Source organism: Sporothrix schenckii (genome assembly GCF_000961545.1).
Source record: "Sporothrix schenckii 1099-18 chromosome Unknown Cont47, whole genome shotgun sequence".
Lineage (NCBI taxonomy): Eukaryota > Fungi > Ascomycota > Sordariomycetes > Ophiostomatales > Ophiostomataceae > Sporothrix > Sporothrix schenckii.
Genome location: NW_015971148.1, coordinates 2,738,531 through 2,755,988, shown reverse-complemented (window position 1 = coordinate 2,755,988; position 17,458 = coordinate 2,738,531). Strand labels below are relative to the sequence as shown.

At 55.4% G+C, this 17,458-nt stretch overlaps 4 protein-coding genes across 4 annotated transcripts; 3 read left to right on the top strand and 1 right to left on the bottom strand.

Annotated features, from left to right (window-relative positions):
• Positions 1–1,118: 1,118 nt before the first annotated feature.
• Positions 1,119–3,037, bottom strand: SPSK_03190 (saccharopine dehydrogenase (NADP+, L-glutamate forming); the record flags this gene model as incomplete). Its single annotated transcript, XM_016730031.1, has 9 exons — positions 1,119–1,437; positions 1,464–1,552; positions 1,623–1,881; positions 1,958–2,081; positions 2,147–2,353; positions 2,430–2,450; positions 2,515–2,796; positions 2,865–2,944; positions 3,024–3,037. The coding sequence occupies 9 exons, from the start codon at positions 3,035–3,037 to the stop codon at positions 1,119–1,121; spliced, it is 1,395 nt and encodes a 464-aa protein (XP_016585439.1).
• A 2,421-nt stretch (positions 3,038–5,458) lies between these two features.
• On the top strand, positions 5,459–7,331 carry SPSK_03204 (cerevisin; the record flags this gene model as incomplete). Its single annotated transcript, XM_016730045.1, has 2 exons — positions 5,459–5,857; positions 6,075–7,331. The coding sequence occupies 2 exons, from the start codon at positions 5,459–5,461 to the stop codon at positions 7,329–7,331; spliced, it is 1,656 nt and encodes a 551-aa protein (XP_016585438.1).
• Positions 7,332–8,109: 778 nt separating this feature from the next.
• SPSK_03041 (uncharacterized protein) lies at positions 8,110–10,845 on the top strand (the record flags this gene model as incomplete). Its single annotated transcript, XM_016729885.1, has 1 exon — positions 8,110–10,845. One exon carries the CDS (start codon positions 8,110–8,112, stop codon positions 10,843–10,845), a length of 2,736 nt encoding a protein of 911 aa, XP_016585437.1.
• A 2,575-nt stretch (positions 10,846–13,420) lies between these two features.
• Positions 13,421–17,308, top strand: SPSK_02948 (protein efr3; the record flags this gene model as incomplete). Its single annotated transcript, XM_016729794.1, has 1 exon — positions 13,421–17,308. The coding sequence occupies one exon, from the start codon at positions 13,421–13,423 to the stop codon at positions 17,306–17,308; it is 3,888 nt and encodes a 1,295-aa protein (XP_016585436.1).
• Between the last annotated feature and the right edge of the window lie 150 nt (positions 17,309–17,458).

The following is a 17,458-nucleotide window of genomic DNA, read 5'->3' as shown; positions in this document are numbered from 1 at the left end:
TGATTCTGGTTTGCACTGAGAGGATCGCAAGTGCTGCCTGCTTGCCGCTTTGCAGGATCTGCGAAAGCAAGTGCGCGTATTCAGAAAGCAGATCTCGTTTACCCAAACCATGCCCTGTGCCGGATTGATTCGCCATTGCTCCAATCAGTGGACCGAAGTGTTGTTGCATGAAAGCTGTATGGAAATGCCGTATAGGAGTCTTCCTTCCGTATATGGTTGCAGCAGCGGCGCGATTGCTCCTGCTTTGCGCGATACGCCTGTTTCGAGAAAGACCGTCATGGTCGAGGGGCCTATAGCCACCGGAGCGGATGACTAATAACACAAGACATGGCCAAGTATTGATCTATTTACACACGTATCCTCAAATTCCAGTATACCGGTAAATTTTTGTTCTCAAGATCCTCAAAAAGACGTCTCCTCGTCGTGCCTGTTCAAGATATGGAAAATTCGTGATCTCATCATTTACTTTTATTTCGTCCTCCGTCCGTCACTAGAGTAGGAAATATGGCTCAGCGCGGTCCTTCTTAAAATCAAATCGGAAAACTGGCAGCATATTTTCCCGGACAGATCTCCTGTCTTTGAGTCGTGCGTGTCATAAAAGAGGTCGAAGACGATTCGGGGCCATCTGTTGATTGGCATGGCCCGAGGCTGCACACTCTCGCTATTATTGTCCATGGTGCGACTTTTGGTCAGCGCTTGCACTGCTAGAGTAACGACGAGTAAATAAAGTCGTTCTTGATTTCATCCCACGCTTCGGAATCGTAGTAGAGGATGGAATCAGGTGGCAGGTATATGGACTGCAAACAACAATATACGCATAATTTAAGTATGATTTCCAGGTGAACCTTGTTGCAGTTACCTTCTTTTTAAATGTTTTGATTTTGCGTCTTTCTCTATCAAGGGTGTATACATTTTATTTCGTGATTTTTTCTTTTAAAAAAAAATAAAAATAAAAAAATTACAACCGATCGACATGCATGCACTTATTTGGTAATGCACGATATACCAGTCTTTTTTCAGCAATATTGAACCAAAAGCGACGTGAATTTATTGAAACAGTCTCCTTTTCTATAAACTCTTGTATTTTTCACATCCAAAACCCAGGCGCAATGTTCAATTTAGACAATGGTCTCCTTGCAGTAGATGCCATACTTCTCCTTCAGCTCCTTGATGAGGGGATCGTTGAGCTTGGCGTTCATGGGAGCCAGGACACCCTTCTCGGAGATGGTGCCGTTCAGGACCTGCTGAACAGCAACGGCGCAGGGCACGCCGACCAGCTTGGCCATGGCGGAGTAGCCGTTGGGGTCGGTGCTGCCGTATTCGCAGAGAGTCGAGAGTCTGGTCTGCTTGGTGCCGTCAGCAAGCTCGACCTCGAACTTGTGCTGCAGCCTGAGGGTGTCGGTTAGTATAACGTAGTTCGCATGGTTCAGAATATAGCTTTGTACATATCGAAGGGTACTTACATGACGAGATCGCGCTCGCCCTCGGCGTACTGCATCTTCTTCTCCAGGGTGGCGCAGAGGGTGTCGAGGGGGTTGCTACGGGGTATGATCTAGGCAGCGCGTTAGAGTGTGCAAGGTCGACATAACAAAAAGGCAAAAAGAGATATATAGATGCTGTACCTTCTCGTCCGAGAAGAGACCGATCCACTTGAGGCCGGCCAGGATATGGTCCTTCTGATCGGCGTCGGCGAAGTTGGTCTTGGAGACGATGGCAGCAACGAGGTCCTCCTCGTTGGTGGACTTGGCGCCCAGGATCTTCTGGGTAGCCTCCTTCCAGGGGATGGCGTCCTTCCAGTAGCTCTCCTCCTCGTCCTTGAGGAAGTTGATGTCGACAAGGACCTTGACAAACTCGGGGAAGCCGGCGTATCTCAGAGTGCCACTGCGGGGAGCGGATTAGCTGGTGTGCACGGAAACATGACAAAAATCAGTGGCGAGGTGACCTCGAGTTGGCATACCGAATAACAGTCTGGGCCTCGGGGATGTTGTAGCGCTCCTTGTAGCCAGTCGAGTCTCTGTTGGGGTAGGCAACGAAGGCGAAGCCAGGGTAGATGTGGTACGGCTTGGCAATGGCCATGAGATCTGGTGTATTGTTGTTAGTAAAATCAAAGAAATCGACAATCCGCCTCGTGGAAACGTTTTCGTACCAGGACCATCGACGTTGACGACCTTGCCGTCCTTGTAGAAGCTGGCAGCGTTTCTGAGGGCCAGAAGGACTCCGCGGGGCGACCAGGAGAACTTGTAACCCAGCGGGTTGCCGGAGTCCTCGGGGGCGGGAAGGCCACCGCAGTACGACAGGAACGACGTGATCTTGCCGCCGGCCTTGTGGACCTCATCGATGGTCTTGACAGCGTCTGGGAGAAAAGGTTAGTCGCAAGGTATGAGTGTTGAGGCGGTTTAGGTACTGGAATCCGTAGAGCAAAGCCTTACAAAGGTGGTCGATACCAGGGTCTACAATAGCAATTGGTTAGTCAAATTAGCAAAAAACGTTATGGGTCTCGAAATACAAACGTACCCAGGCCGATCTCGTTCATGACAGTGATGCCGGCGTCCTTGCACTGCTGGTCAAGCTCGAGCATGGCAGGCGAGACGTAGCTGGTGGTGACGACATGCTTCTTCTGGCGGATGGCCGACTTGATGACGGTAGCGTGGAAGGTGTAGGGAATCAGGGAGATGACCAGGTCGTGCTTTGCAACCTCAGCGTCGAGGGCATCGTTGTTGGTCACGTCAAGGGAGATGGGCACGGCGTTCTGGATGCCGGCCGAGAGGCTCTTGGCAGAGTCAAGTGTGCGGCAGGCTGGCGTCCGTACAAGGTTAGAGGAGGGCGAATGCAGCTCAGAGGTCAGAGACAGAGGGACTCCATACCGACGGACACAGTGACACCGGACTTGGCGAGAATCTCGAGAGTGGGCTTCGTGACGAAGCCTGCACCCAACATAAGCACCCTAGAGGCCAAAGAGACGTTTTGTGAGCGAACAAAACTTAACAGTGAGAGTTTTACGAGTGCCGGCGGTTGGTACGTACTTGTGGGAAGACATTGTGACGGTAGATTGGAGACAATGGACGTGGTAGAATCGAATTGGTTGTTGAAAGATTTTGGTGACCGTCAATTCCGACCAAACATTAGAAAAAAATTATCTACGGAGCACGGCAGTAGCACGTCGCGATTTGCGTGAACGTTCACTGGCGCCGGTTACAGGAGCCGGTTACAGGCACCGGTGCTCCAAAATACTTGAGTCATTGGAGGGGTTCAGCAGAGTTGGAGGGGAGAGGCGGCCGACAAACGGAAGGCTGAGATAGCGAGATGACTGACAACTATACATGGCTGGTCACGTGCAAAAGGGTTGCCGCCATACTGTGATGTGTGTGAACACCGCTACTGCCAAACTTGGTTGTATTGGGGCCCCTCTTTTCGCCAGCAAAGGCTGAGGCAGGAGCCAACTAATAGTGGAACTGGCTGTGGCTTCAGTGGTAGGATTAGATCACGAGTAATGCTTTTAAGCGCTGAGGGAGCAGAGAAACGACGGGGGGGTGCAAAGAAGAGAGAGAAATACTTCGCTTAAAGGCCCTGTAATTAAAAATGTACTGTAGAAATAAGAATGCGTAAAGAATGCGCACTTCAAGAGATTCAAGAGAGCCGTGGCTTGGTTGTGACCATGAGGCAGTCTCGAGATGCTACCTGTATTTCCATATTTCTGGCGGCCAAAGTCAACCGAAACAAGGCTGGCCCAGCCGCCATGCCCAGGCAGCCTGCTGATGTGTTTCTGCCTCGCTTGGCCCTGCGTCTATTGGTGGCGTCCCTGGCGCCCTCTCTTTTCTCTGTCGTGTGCCTAGGTTCTCCGTTTTCGCCTGGATTCCTGTCGTCCTCTGGGCGACCCACAACCAAGAGGCCGTCAGACGCCAATGACGCCGATAAATGCTGAAATTACCTCGCACGCATCGCCACCCAAGGCGCTGTGCCTTGATGGCTGTATTTGTGCCCATCCCTTCCAGCTGGTGTTATCTCGTTGTATCGCCTGAACCTCGTCCCGCAACGCACCATTTTACCCATTAAACGTGCATATATCATGGCGGAAGTGTGGTCGCTCCCTCTCTCTCTATCTGTATTTCACGTGCATCTCACCGTATCTGCTGTTCTGTTATCTGGGGTGCTTTATCGCAATCGCAGGTCTTCGCTCATTGGCAAGATTTCAGGCGTCGGACTTGGTTACTAACGATGCCTATCATCCTGATGGTTATCGCACTCTATCATAGCTTTATCAGTACGAAATATTGCCAATCTCAACAGAATTGAACAGCTGTACTGTGCAACTTCACTTGTCGGTAACGACGCCCTCTGTGACACAATAATACTCCGTTTCCTTCGAGCTCCCAAGATGGCAGGTAATAAGACCTGGGGAGGTCATGCGCCATGTGTGTGAGGCGAGGCCAGCGATGGGTCTTCCCAGGGCCTGGGTTGATCAGCCTGGGGCAAAGAGCGGCCGTCTCTGCATCTTCTGTCTCATCCGCCGCAGCTGTGGACCTGGATTGCCCCATAAATTGCCCAGTGCGGAGAGCTCAGCGGGCCATCCCAGTGACACGAAGCGCTGTAATTCTGCCCCGGGAAGACGTCATCTATTGGTCTCCAAATGGCGTCCAGAAGGCAGCCATCTCACTGCGAAGCCAATGCTCACTCTGTTCTCCAGTAGGGATGTCTTTGGAGGAAGAGAACGCACAACGTCCTCCTCGTTCGATCGGACCGTGGACCATTGCGATGCATCCGTTGAGCTGTCGTACCTTTCCCTGCAGCGATCGTCTACTCTGCGCATCATACACGAGACACCAAGGAGAGCGCAAACCAGCGCACCGTGCGAATCCCTTATCGCATTGCCGAGGAAACACTCCGCCTCCGCGTTTCAGTCAGCCTATTGGCTAGAAATGTGCGCTAGTCCCGTTTCGGACAACGAGCCACCGTCTGACCAGAACCCGGACCCCCCGACCAGTGCTGCGTCACGCTGTTGGATGAGGCAACAGCGACCGTCGAATACGCAACAGGTATCTTTTGTGCCGCTGTCTTCGGAATCAAAGGTGCAAGCGCACCTGTGTGGTCCTCACGCGATACCTGCTCGCTCGCTAGCGGGTTACTCACTCGCCTCAGTGCATCCACCCCATCCACCACCTCCGCCTTCCCGCTCTTCCTTTATCTACGCCATTCCAACACTCCTCCTCCTTCCCCAACTTCCCACTTCCGCTTCTTCTCTCTCTTCTCTTCCTTTCCTCTCCATCCCCTACCGTCGTCATCCATCTCTCGTATTCTCTCCGGGGCCTGTTACATATCGTCGATTTTCTGCTGTTTCGTGTTTCGTCGTCTTTTGCACCGTTCTCTGCTTCTCGCGCACTCTCTGCGAGGTAATCGGAATTCCGACATCGCTGTCTGACCTCTCTGCATTGCCTACTCCCCGTCCCTCTTTTCCATCATCATGAAGGGCTTGATTGCTCTTTCACTGGCCGCCGTCGCCTCAGCGGCGCCTGCTTTCAATACGGAGACCATCCACGGCGATGCTGCTCCCATTCTGTCGTCTGCGAACGCCGAGGAGGTGCCAGGTGCATACATCATCAAGTTCAAGAACCACGTCGACGAGAAGACCGCCAATGACCACCACTCGTGGGTCAAGAACATCCATGACTCCTGGGTGAAGACGTTCCCCGAGAACAAGGACGAGCGCATCCTGGAGCTGCGCAAGCGTGGCCTTGGCCTGTCGCTGGCCGACGATGTCTTCCGTGGCCTCAAGCACACCTACAAGATCGGCAGCGGCTTCGTCGGCTACGCTGGTCACTTCGATGATTCCATCATCGAGCAGGTCCGCCGGCATCCTGACGTGAGTATTCTTCCCGCTTCGCATTTCCCATTTCGCACCTCTCGTCGATACAGCTTCAGCTTGCCGCTTATCTGCCGTGCGCGGCCGCCTCCTTCTCTCCAAACCTCTTATCGCCGAAGGCAGGTGATCACGCGATGCGTCATCAAGCACTGTACTAGGCTACCATCCGCACTTCATGGCACCCCAACACTGGCTAACATGTTATTGCTTCATGTAGGTTGAGTACATCCACCGGGACACTGTCGTCCACACGATGAAGTACCAGGAGATTGAGGTCACCAAGTCTGGCTGCTCTCCCGAGACCGAGAAGGGAGCCCCCTGGGGTCTGGCCCGTGTGTCCCACCGCAAGTCGCTGAACTTTGGTACCTTCAACAAGTACCTGTACGCCGAGGAGGGTGGTGAGGGCGTTGACGCCTACGTTATTGACACCGGCACCAACGTCGATCACGTCGACTTCGACGGCCGTGCCCACTGGGGCAAGACCATCCCCCAGGGTGACGAGGATGTCGACGGCAACGGCCACGGTACGCACTGCTCTGGCACCATTGCCGGCAAGAAGTACGGTGTCGCCAAGAAGGCCAATGTGTACGCCGTCAAGGTGCTCAAGTCTAACGGCTCTGGCACCATGTCCGACGTCATTGCCGGCGTCGAGTTCGCTGCTCAGCGCCACATTGAGCAGGTTGCCGCTGCCAAGAAGGGCAAGCGCAAGGGCTTCAAGGGCTCTGTCGCGAACATGTCTCTGGGCGGTGGCAAGACCACGCCCCTCGATGCTGCCGTGAACGCTGCTGTCAACGCCGGTCTGCACTTTGCTGTTGCCGCCGGCAACGACAACGCCGACGCCTGCAACTACTCCCCCGCTGCTGCTGCCAACGCCGTCACCGTCGGTGCCTCGGCCATTGATGACAGCCGCGCCTACTTCTCCAACTTCGGCAAGTGCACCGACGTCTTTGCCCCTGGCCTGAACATCCAGTCCACCTGGATTGGCAGCAAGACTGCGATCAACACCATCTCGGGAACCTCGATGGCGTCGCCCCACGTTGCCGGTCTCCTGGCCTACTACCTGTCTCTGCAGCCTGACACGGACTCCGAGTACTCCGTTGCCCCCATCACCCCCGCAAAGCTCAAGTCCAACCTGCTTGCTGTTTCGACTGTCGGCACTCTGACCGACATCCCCGCTGACACCCCCAACCTGCTCATCTGGAACGGTGGCGGATGCAGCAACTACACGTCCATTGTCGAGGAGGGTGCTTACGATGCGACCACCAACAAGGTCGCCGAGAAGTCCGCCTCCGGCGTCGTACTTGACTCCGTCTCCGAGCTGGAGAAGGCCATCGAGGCAGACCTTGAGATCCTCTCCGGCAAGGTTGTCGGCAGCGCTTCGGCTTTCGGTCGCAAAGCTCACAAGTTCTCTGAGAAGATCCACGAGCTGGTCGACGAGGAGCTGAAGGAGTTCTTCGAGGAGCTGAAGCAGTAAATTGTTTCATTTGTGCTAAACGTGCTGGCTGCCGGATGATCCTGGCATGCACGAGTCCTTTGGCATTCCTTTTTCTTGTGTCCTTTTTCCTTTATTCATGTTTTTGTAGTAGGCTGGGGCTTTGTATCTTGATTAGGCTGCACCGTTAACGTACGCTCTGTTCTCTCTATTTGTACCATCTTTCGTTTTGGTTTCGCAATCGAATTACATTTATTCCGGTTTTCCTACCCAACATTCATATGTATCACGCCGGCCCATCTCTTTTTCCGGGACTCTCGGTATGCACACAGCTTGACGGAACATTGTTGAGGCAAGAAACACTCCTATATCGTTCTTTGCTATCGTGCTTTGTGATAATGACGCTGCTGTAGACTCTGGACGGCTGCACTTTCCCTGATTGCCAATGGATGGCATTTTGTTGCCTTTTTGGGCGTAAAGGAAACAATTGCGACGTACTTTCCTTATTCGTCCTATGTGTGTCGGTTCCTCCTTCCGCTCCGGGACCTATAGCTTGCCGATTTGCTCTTAGCCCAACGCCCCTTTCTCCGTTGTCGCTTTGTTTACTTTATCTCAGATGCACTGCCTGTGCTCAAAGTCATCTGCAGACGCCTCTATCCATACACCATTTTCATCGACATCATCACCGCATTCTTTGCTTGTACTATCGAGCCTCTATTGTCTACACGATTCCAGCCCATTTATTTTACGCGACGGCTGCTTTACTAAGCTTCTAATTAGTATCCAACCGGCACACTTCGCGATTGACCAAGTGGTGACCATGCGAGGACCACGGCTCGACGCTTCCGGCCAAGGTCGATCAAGTACCCGGGGCGTCCATCTCCAGCACATGGATGCAACTGATGCCACGAGAGATGCACACATTGCTGCAAGCAAGGCGTTTGTCCACGACCGAGAGAATTGCGGTTCCGAAGTACCACAGACTCTGTTTCCCGATCCTTCAGTCGGCACTAGGATGCTGGCCAGCGAGTATGGTGACTCCGGGTGCGATGCACGCCCCTCTGCGCCACAGCGCGACCGTCGGCCACACACCGGCAGTATTCGTTTTGTGCAGAATGGCGGCCAGACATCCAGCTCCGCACGGCGGGAGGCAACTCGTGCCGACACGCGGTTAACGCCAGGAGCATACCAAACACCACTTAGAAACACGACCTCCTCTGATATTCACCCGTCGTCGCGGTTCCTCGCGGCCAGCGAGAGCAGCTACTCCCAGTATACGTCTTCTCTACCCAGCACTCCTATGAACAAGCAACATATCAACAAGACCTGGTCATCCCCGCAGGCCCGAAACAAGGAAAATTTCGGAGATGCGGCAGCCAGTACGACCATGGCAAGAAACACAATCCACGTTGGCTCTGCTCCGCGCCGCACGATCATGACCCAAAGGCACTGGCCGCGCCAATCATCAAAGGGCAGCCTGCGTAACAAGGGTACCTCAGCGAGTGCCTTTGGTACTGCATCGCTGCGAGTAGTCACAGAAGCGGCCAAGTCTACGACGTATCCCTCTGGCCTGCCAGCATATTTTAAGGACGCGGTTACTACAGAATACCTGGCTCAAGAGCACAAGCACGAGAGGTCAGGAGAGTATAGTGCAACTCAGAGGCAGCCGCTTCTGGCAGTACCTTCCCTGCAGAATACCCACAACCGGTGCATTCAACATCAACCGGAGACAGATGTCATCGTGGGGAGGGCAGCGATACCTCCACCATGTCCGACAATATCAAGAAGCTTCTTGCGGGCTCCCCGGAAGCGCAATTTTTCATTCTCTAGCAATGGCGAGGACAAATTCTCAGCAGTACCATCCACTATTAATTCATCTCACAAGGGCCTGTCTTTGCGCTCACCACGCACAGAACAAAGGGGCATGCGCAAGTCGCTTCGGCAGAATCAACCCCAGACATCACGGCCAAGTATAATACCTGACCGACCACTACCCGATATTAGTGCCCAAGAAGGAATCGAAGGGTTTGGAAACGAGTCCAGCAACACCGGAAGCCTGCGCCGAACAGCGAGAAGAGTGTCGAAAAGAGTTAAGATGAGACTGAGAAGTTTCTGGAATCACTCTAAAAGTGACTGTGTCTCAGAGCAGGTGCCAGACCAGCATATAGAAGCCCCTTTGCTCGGGGAAGCCTTCAGCGGGCAAGAATTTATGTCGGAACGTGCGATGCGATTGTCCTTTTCAAACGACTTGCATACCAATTCCGAGCACAACGGGTCCGGAACGATCGTCCGCGGCGCATACGGGGCCGGGCAGGCGGCGCAAAGCGAAGCGAGCGGTGAGACATCCCGGTTCACGAGCTGGTCTAGCTCAGTGCGTCGGGTATCGTCGACAGCAAGCAATCGGCAACCAACGAGCGAATTTGCGCCACGGCACTTGCCTGTGATCACCGAAAGCAACGGCCAGACCGAAGTCCCAACGCCGATTGCAGCCTCCGGAGTTGAAACGCACAACGGCATACACCATCCACCACAGACCCAACCAATGAGCGCTGCACCACGGAAGTTGACTGACAGAGATGCTGAGTTACTGGCGTCTGGGATCCGTATGCGGCGAGCAGCACAAGTCTCTCCCAGCTCCTCGTCGTCGTCGTCGTCGTCTTCGTCGTCACCTTCGCTCGCTGGCAGCGGCCGTGGAGCCACTCCCCGGCAGGCGATTGCACCCGCTGCCCTTCGCCGCCTACAGGAGTTGAGCCTAAATTTGCAAAATGTCTGCCGCGAGGAGAGCAGAGAGACTACCGCGAAGGGCCAGACAAGCAGCAACGATCCGTTTTATGACGGAGACAAAGCCGAGAATGTTTTGTTCGCCTTCCAGTCGGCCCCAACAACCCCTGCTGACCCAGGCCTCCCAGACCCCCAGAAATTGTCCCCAGTGGCCGGTGGTCAGACAGCTGTGTCGCCGCAGTATTTTTTCCGCGGGAAGAGTCCTTTCCAGCGCGCTCTCCGGGAGAGCATGAAGACATTTGAAAGCGAGACATCGGCATCCCGAGCCCAGAAGCGAGATCAAATCGATGGCGGGTTTGGAAGCCCGGCTGGTCTTGGTCTCCCAGCTCTAGCGCGCGCAAAGAAGTTAAAGGAGGTAGAAGACGATGCGCCACTTCTCCAGTCTGATGGGTCCGGACAGTGGTCTCGTGTGCAAGCCTGGCAAGCCGGTCTGGTTCATGACAGCTCGACAAGGTCAGACAGCGCGCACTCGCCACCAGGCAAGGGCCAAGAACACTTACCGACAACTGACAATCCTGGCCTTCGCACTATGACCTCACAAGGCCTCTGTGCATCGACAGCTAGCTTGGGCTGCGGCACTGCACGGACGCCCGTTGCTCGATCGGTGCAGTTGGACCGCCTACACCGAGACACCGTCGTATCGCCGGAACAGCTGAGGGTCTGGATGAACCAAAGCGTCGATATAGAGGAGATGGGCAGCCCCTGGTCGAAGCCAACAACCGGCCACACTCGCGAAAATGCCGAGCATGCTGAACACGACGACAGTATGGTTTAAGGTTGGCGCAAGATAGCTAATATTTAGGTAGAACAGAATACCTACAGAGTTCGGCTGGGGGGAAGGATTTAGCTTCCCGGAAAAAAGTATGGTTCAGCAGCGTCGGTTTATAGCCTCAATGTTAGCAAGTCAAACTTAAGAGCTCAAAATTCAAAATCAAGTGCACACTTGGAAACTGCCCAATGTTTTTTAGTTTGAAGAGTGAAGACAAATTGAAGGTTTAGAGGCGGAAGGTCCCACGGAGCGAATGCTAGCGCACCGCTAATGTGAGAGACATCTAGACGTGGCCAAATACGTCTCTGTTTCGTCCCACGTTGTCCGTACACAATGCGCCGTAATACATTTTAGCTGGCTTGGATTGGCGGTGTCTACGAACAGGTAAACGTTTTGAGCCAGCATTTACTTCCATGTCCGACAAGTTTTCTTGAGCGACCGAGTCACGTATGACAGGCAGGCTCACTTCATAATGTAAACATATGGCAAATTTTATCACAGTGAAACATACACTGCCATGACACACCAAAATGAGGCCGGAACTATGGATACATGTCCCATACGCCGAAATGTAGCAACACGCATGTTCCGCAGGCCAGAAAACACATCCCTGCAGCGTGTCGTTTTGTCCTGCAACTTGGTCATAAGGCTGAAATGGGACGGGAAGAGACAAACGTACGAGGATCATGCCGGCCTTTGTGCTGCGCTCTTTATGGTACACTAGTCTGGCAATATTAAACTATTGCGCATTTCTTCCTCGCCATCCCCAACAATTTTTGCTGTTTGCTTCCCGTGATAGGCTTGTCAGGTGCGCCGTGACTAAAGACGAAGAGATGTTAGTAACCTCATGAAGTTGTTGTGTTTTCGAATAGAGCATTTGAATGACACCTGCGAGACAGCCATGCAACCCCAGCTTCAGTCAGGTGTCTTCCGGCCATTTCAACTTGCGTCCTTTGAAAAACGGCAAATCGTCAAACCTCTCCCCAACGAAATGACGCCGCACAAGGCCCGCCTTCTGCGGGTGCTGTAAGACACACGTGGGATGTGTGCGCTTTAGAGAAGTTTAGGCTGACAGAAAGCCCGATGCAGGTCAGAGCTGTGCGGCCGTGTCCTCAGGCTGCCCATCCAGAGCACAAAGTACGGCGTCATTGTGCATTATCATGGCAGAAAAGTACCGCCAGCTTGGCCAACCATCGCCGCAAATAGGTTAGGGCACGAGTAGGTGGCTCTTTCCTTGGCCGGTAGCGCACTTTTCCGACTGCCTGCTCTTTTAATACAGAGCAAGCGCGGGAACCTTTTTCTGTTTTTGTCTTGTCGCGCCCATCCGAACTCTGTCTTGTCTGGGACACATACTTAAAATGCAGCAAACGGCTGCTAAACCTATCGTCAAGGGATACCTTAATCGCGCTAAAGCTGATGCCAGTTGCCCGAAAGCGTGCCCGTTGGGTTTTGATTCTCTTGATAGTTGCTAGTTTGGGGGATAACATGGCAGGAGGTGTGGTCCGCTGGGCGTGAGCCGTTGGCTCTTTCCGTGCTAAAGTGATTGCGCTAGTCGGAATGAGAAGGCACTATTGATGAAGTATCTTAACACAGTTCGTGCTGTATTTCAGGAAGGACAGCAGAACAGATACACGCGTACCCCTGTGCGTTCCTCTAAGCAGCTCTGTGTGGCTCTGTGGTCAGCAATTTAGTGGGCATATTCAGCCGTATCGTCCACGCGCTCCAGGCGCCCCTGGTCCAGGCCCTGTGATGTTTGGTCGATGCGCTATCACGACACTGTAGGCCCCCCATGTGGTCCTCGTTCGTTGCTTCCTCCGCGCGGCCAGGCCCCTGCTCACTGCACCGCGCTCTTTCCGTCTGTGCTCACTTTTCCTCTTGTCCTCATTTGCTTTCGCCTTCTCCACCCCCTTTTCCAGCAAACAAATCTTGAGCTCACCTTGCGACGACAAACGGACCTTGACGCTTCCCATTGCCCTTTTCCAGATTCATTTCGAATAGCATCTTGATTTTTAATGGCCGCGGAGTTCGGGTTCAGCCTCCTCCGTCCACGCCCACGACAGCTCAAGGCACCCGCCGGAGCCCACACACGCCCTGACCACAGCGCCTCCAAACTCTCCAAATCCTCCTCGTCATTGTTTTTTGTGGCCAGTTTGCCGTGACACCCGCTCGGCCTCAGTTTCTGCCACCAGCGACCGGATGTCGACGCGTTGAACACCGACACTGCCAACGTCAATTGACTGTGCCTTGCTTCGCCTTCCTACGTCCGCAGCTATCGCTTTCTCGCCGTGGCTGCTTTCTTGTCGTATCTCGCTCGTTTTCGGCCTCGCTTTTCCGTCCGCCGTCCATTCATGCTCTCGACTCGCCGACGCGACCGCTCACCTTCTCGCTCTTCTCGGACCACCGAGTCTGCCGCCCTCTCTTGGCCATCTGGCCTTGTCACGGCCCTCCGGGAGTTGGTCGGGACACGTTTACGCGTGCCGGCTTCCCTGCAACCGCGGCTGTTGCCGTGAGCTTCCAAAACCCCCCTATCTGAACCCCCTCCTTCGGAATCTGGGGCGACACTGTGTTCACCGCTGTCACGATGCACGCAATTGCTCAAAAGTGCCGACCGAAGCACCAGGTGCTGATTCTCAAGTGCTACCCACGCACCACCAAAGGCACCATCGACGTCAAGCCCAACTCAAGTGAGCTCAGCTACCTGCTCTACTACGCCACCTCCCGCCGGAGTAAGATCCAAAAGGTAGGCAGTTTCCTCGAGCGAAAGACGGCTAGCGATGTCTGGCGCCAGCGGATAGGCAATGTCCAAGTCACCCTCAAGATCCTCGAGGCTCTCATCGAGAAGAACCCCAAGGATCTACCCTTGGTTGCTCCCAATGTCCTCAAGATTCTCGACGTCATCCTCCGCTCAAACGACATCACCATGGTGGAGTCGTCTCTCCCGACCTTCAAGGTATTCTGCGCCAACCATGACTCCTCCACCCTGCTCGCAGACCAGCTGTACCTCGCCCAGTTTGAGGCCGTAGTGCGTCACTATGCGTCCTTTGCTTCCACCCGCCTCTCGCCCGGTAAGACCCGGCCCAGCAGGCCAGTGGCCATGCGATGGCGCAGCGCAGGTCTCGAGGCCATCCGCGCCGTTGCTGCCTCGGACGCCCTCTCGTCAATTGCCGGCCGCCAGTACGATATGATGGTCCCCATGATCCTCGAAAATCTGTGGACCGACAACGAAGAGTTCCTGGATGTGCTTGTCGACCGTGCCGAGATGGAAGAAAAGAAGGACGACACAGACCGCCCGCTGAAACGGCGGAACAGCGTGGCCACTGTGCGCACCGCCGACACCGCCGGCGACACCAACCCAATTGCCCTCTCCGGCACCGCCATGGACGTCGACAAGCTGGCCGAGCAGGACATTGGTGTGCTGGCCATACTGTGCCTGAAGCAGATCTTCATCTCCTCGAGCCGCTCGCTCATCCACTACGCCACTCTGGCCTTGCTTGACTTTGTCAAGGACCGTATCCAGCAGGGCGAGGCGGTCGTGCGCACGGGTGCTGGTAGCCGGGAAGGCGGATGGTCTGTCAAGATCTGCGGCCTTCTTTTGCGCTGGGCACCCGTCCAGGAGCGCTACATCATTCTCATTACCGTCATGGATGCCCTGGCCCGCGCCCCTCTCTCCGACGAGACTCTCGACCTCCACATCACTCTGACCACCATGGTTGGCTCTCTGCTCCGCTCGGAAGAAAGCTTGATCGGTCTCAGCGTCATGGACGTGCTCCTGGGCTTCATCCAACATATCAAGAAGCTTGTCCAGATGCCTGGTGATCCTGCCGCTGCCGCCGCCGTCGCCGCGTCCGAAGGTCCACTCCCCGGTCGCCCCGACCCGCGCTCGCCTTCTACATTGGCCGCCATCGAAACTGTTACCACAGTTGCGTCAAAGCGTAAGGTGCTTCTGACGCGCTTGCAGCAGTGCATTGGTGACCTCGCCACACACGTGTACTACGCCGACCAGCTTTCCGACATGGTCGCGACTATTCTATACCGGATGAAACCGCCACGGTCGAGCACGGGTACGGGCAGCTCTACGCCGCCAGGCGAGAAGGCTTCTGAGGACGGAAAGGCTGACGGTGAGGGTGCGGGCACGGGTGCGGGCGCGGGTGCGGGCACGGGTGCGGGCGCGGGTGCGGGCACGTGTGACTCGCCGCAAAAGAACAACGCATCTCACACCGCACCCCACCATGCTTCAGTCGACTCCCTCTTCTCTCTCAGTGTGGCCAAGACGGCCGTGCTGCGCTCGATTAAAGCGATCCTGTTGGTGGCCAACCCCAAGACTACCCTCGGCGGCAACCAGACACTGTCCCGAAATCGCGTACCGATCCAAGTCTGGGAGGGTACGCACTGGCTGCTACGGGACCCCGATGGCCAAGTGCGCAAGGCGTATGTCGACGCTCTCATCACCTGGCTCGACCGTGAGGTTTCGCATGCCGACCAGCGTGCTCGCGACGATAGCACGATTGAGTCGTCTACCCCAGTGACCTCCGTCCTCGGCCACCGCCCCAGCACAAGGAACAACCCGGCGGCGGGTGCTGTTGGTGCGACCTCGAACTTGGCGAGACGCGCTGTGTCGAGTACGTCGAACCGCGGTGAGACGGGTGCGGTGAGCAGCCCCATTGCGAAGCAGCCTTCTTCCAGCCGCAGGCGCCGCAGCTTCTTCCTGGCTCTTCTCCACGTCGTTATTTACGACAACGCGTTGCAGTACGTCGACTACGAGACAGACATTGTTCTGTTGCACGTACTCCTCTATAAACTGGTCGACAAGTTGGGCGTCAACGCTACGCGCTACGGCCTGCCCATGATCTTCCAGCTACAAGAGGCCATCCAGGACGTTGAGACGCCGCAGGCCAAGGTCCGCGTCGGCACACTAGTGCACGGCTACTTTTGGACGTTGACCGAAAAGTTTCGCTTCGAGACGACCATGGTCGGCCATGCCATCCGCAACGAGGTCACGCGACGCCGCTCCAAGCATTTCTGGGTCGAGGGTGTCCACGTTCCGCCCAGCGCGCTCCTGGAACTCGTCGGCACGCCTGGCATGCCCCGGCCACAGCCACGCATGCCGCTGCACGAGATCGAGACCGAGGCTCTGCTGCCTTTTGACGACCGCCTGTCTCTGGTCGAGAACATTTGCTCCGGCTACCAAGAAACTGCCGGCTCGCCGCCCCAGAGCCCTGCTGTTAGCCCTGGCAGAAACCCTGGCTCGTTTAACTTTGGTCTCAAAGGTAGCAGTTCTGCTCCTGGAGTCGACCACGACAATGTCAATGGTAACACCGACTTTGACGAGGAGGTCCCCGCCTCGTACAGGAGTCAGATGCTGTCGGACTGGTCACGCGACGCTGTCATCCAGACCGTGCAACAGCATGCTGGCAGCAAGACGGTGTCGCTGAGCGGGTCGCGCTCCGGTACCATGGCGACCAACTCCAATGCTGCGGCTGGTCGCAACCACCTGACGGCCAACACGTCGAGCGGCCTGGCCAAGGAATTCCTTTACACCAATGGAACCATGCCCTCGCCCTCGGCTAGCCACCAGAATTTGGGGGCCGGGCATAACAACGACTACCTGGCACCGCTGGTGACGAAGCTTCGTAAATCGAGCATCCATAGCGGGGTGTCGCCGTCGCCTGGTGGCAGCCTGTCAAGCCGGAACGGGGCGCACAACGGCACGGGATTTGTCACGTCTGTGGACCAGCTCAAGATGGCCCTCTCGGGTGCTGACGTGCATGCCAACTTGGGCCACCGCCACGGCGAGAATCGTGGTCAAAACGACGACGGTGACGACGGTGACGACAACTCCGACAGCATGGCCAGCTACGACATTTCGGCCTCGGAGTTTTCGTTCAACCCGCCGCCGGTCAGCAACGCAACCACTGGGGGCGACTTGCAACAACAACAACAACAACAACAACAACAACAACAACAACAACAACAACAATCACAGCCAGATGCGGAAGTCTCTACAGTGTCACCAGTTCAGCAGGGGACGTCACCTGGCCGGAAGGGCTCGACAACGGGCGAGTTCCTGGAGGCGCCAAACGGCCACGGCAGCAGCAGTGCCAATTACAAGAGCGGCGGCAGTGACCAGCCGCAGCAAGGCAACGGCGATGAGTCGGTCCCGCCGGTGCCACCACTGCCGTCTCCAATCATTCGCGAGCAGCACCAGTTCCAGGCGCAGCAGCTGGCCATTGCCGACAAGACGGCGACACCTCCACGGCCCATGACATCACCACCGGCCAAGCCTGCCGCATCTGCGGCCCAACAATCCACCCGGCGCAATATCAAGAGCCGGGGCGGCGAGAGCATCTTATCGAGTGTTCTGGGCGACGACATGGACACGCCACCACTGGATCTAACGTCGCTCCTCAAGGGCATTGATAGCCGTGCCGGCGAGAACGGGCTAGGCAACCTGTCCCGCCCACCCTACTAGATCCACCGTATTCAGTTCTGCTCGTTTTGCTTCGTTTTTATTTGCATGGTTGCATGCTTCCTTTCTTTTGCCTTTGAGGAGCATGTCGTTCGGTTCTTTTCGTTGTTTTAAGAGAAAACTTGCATTGTATACTATCTAGTACTATTAGCA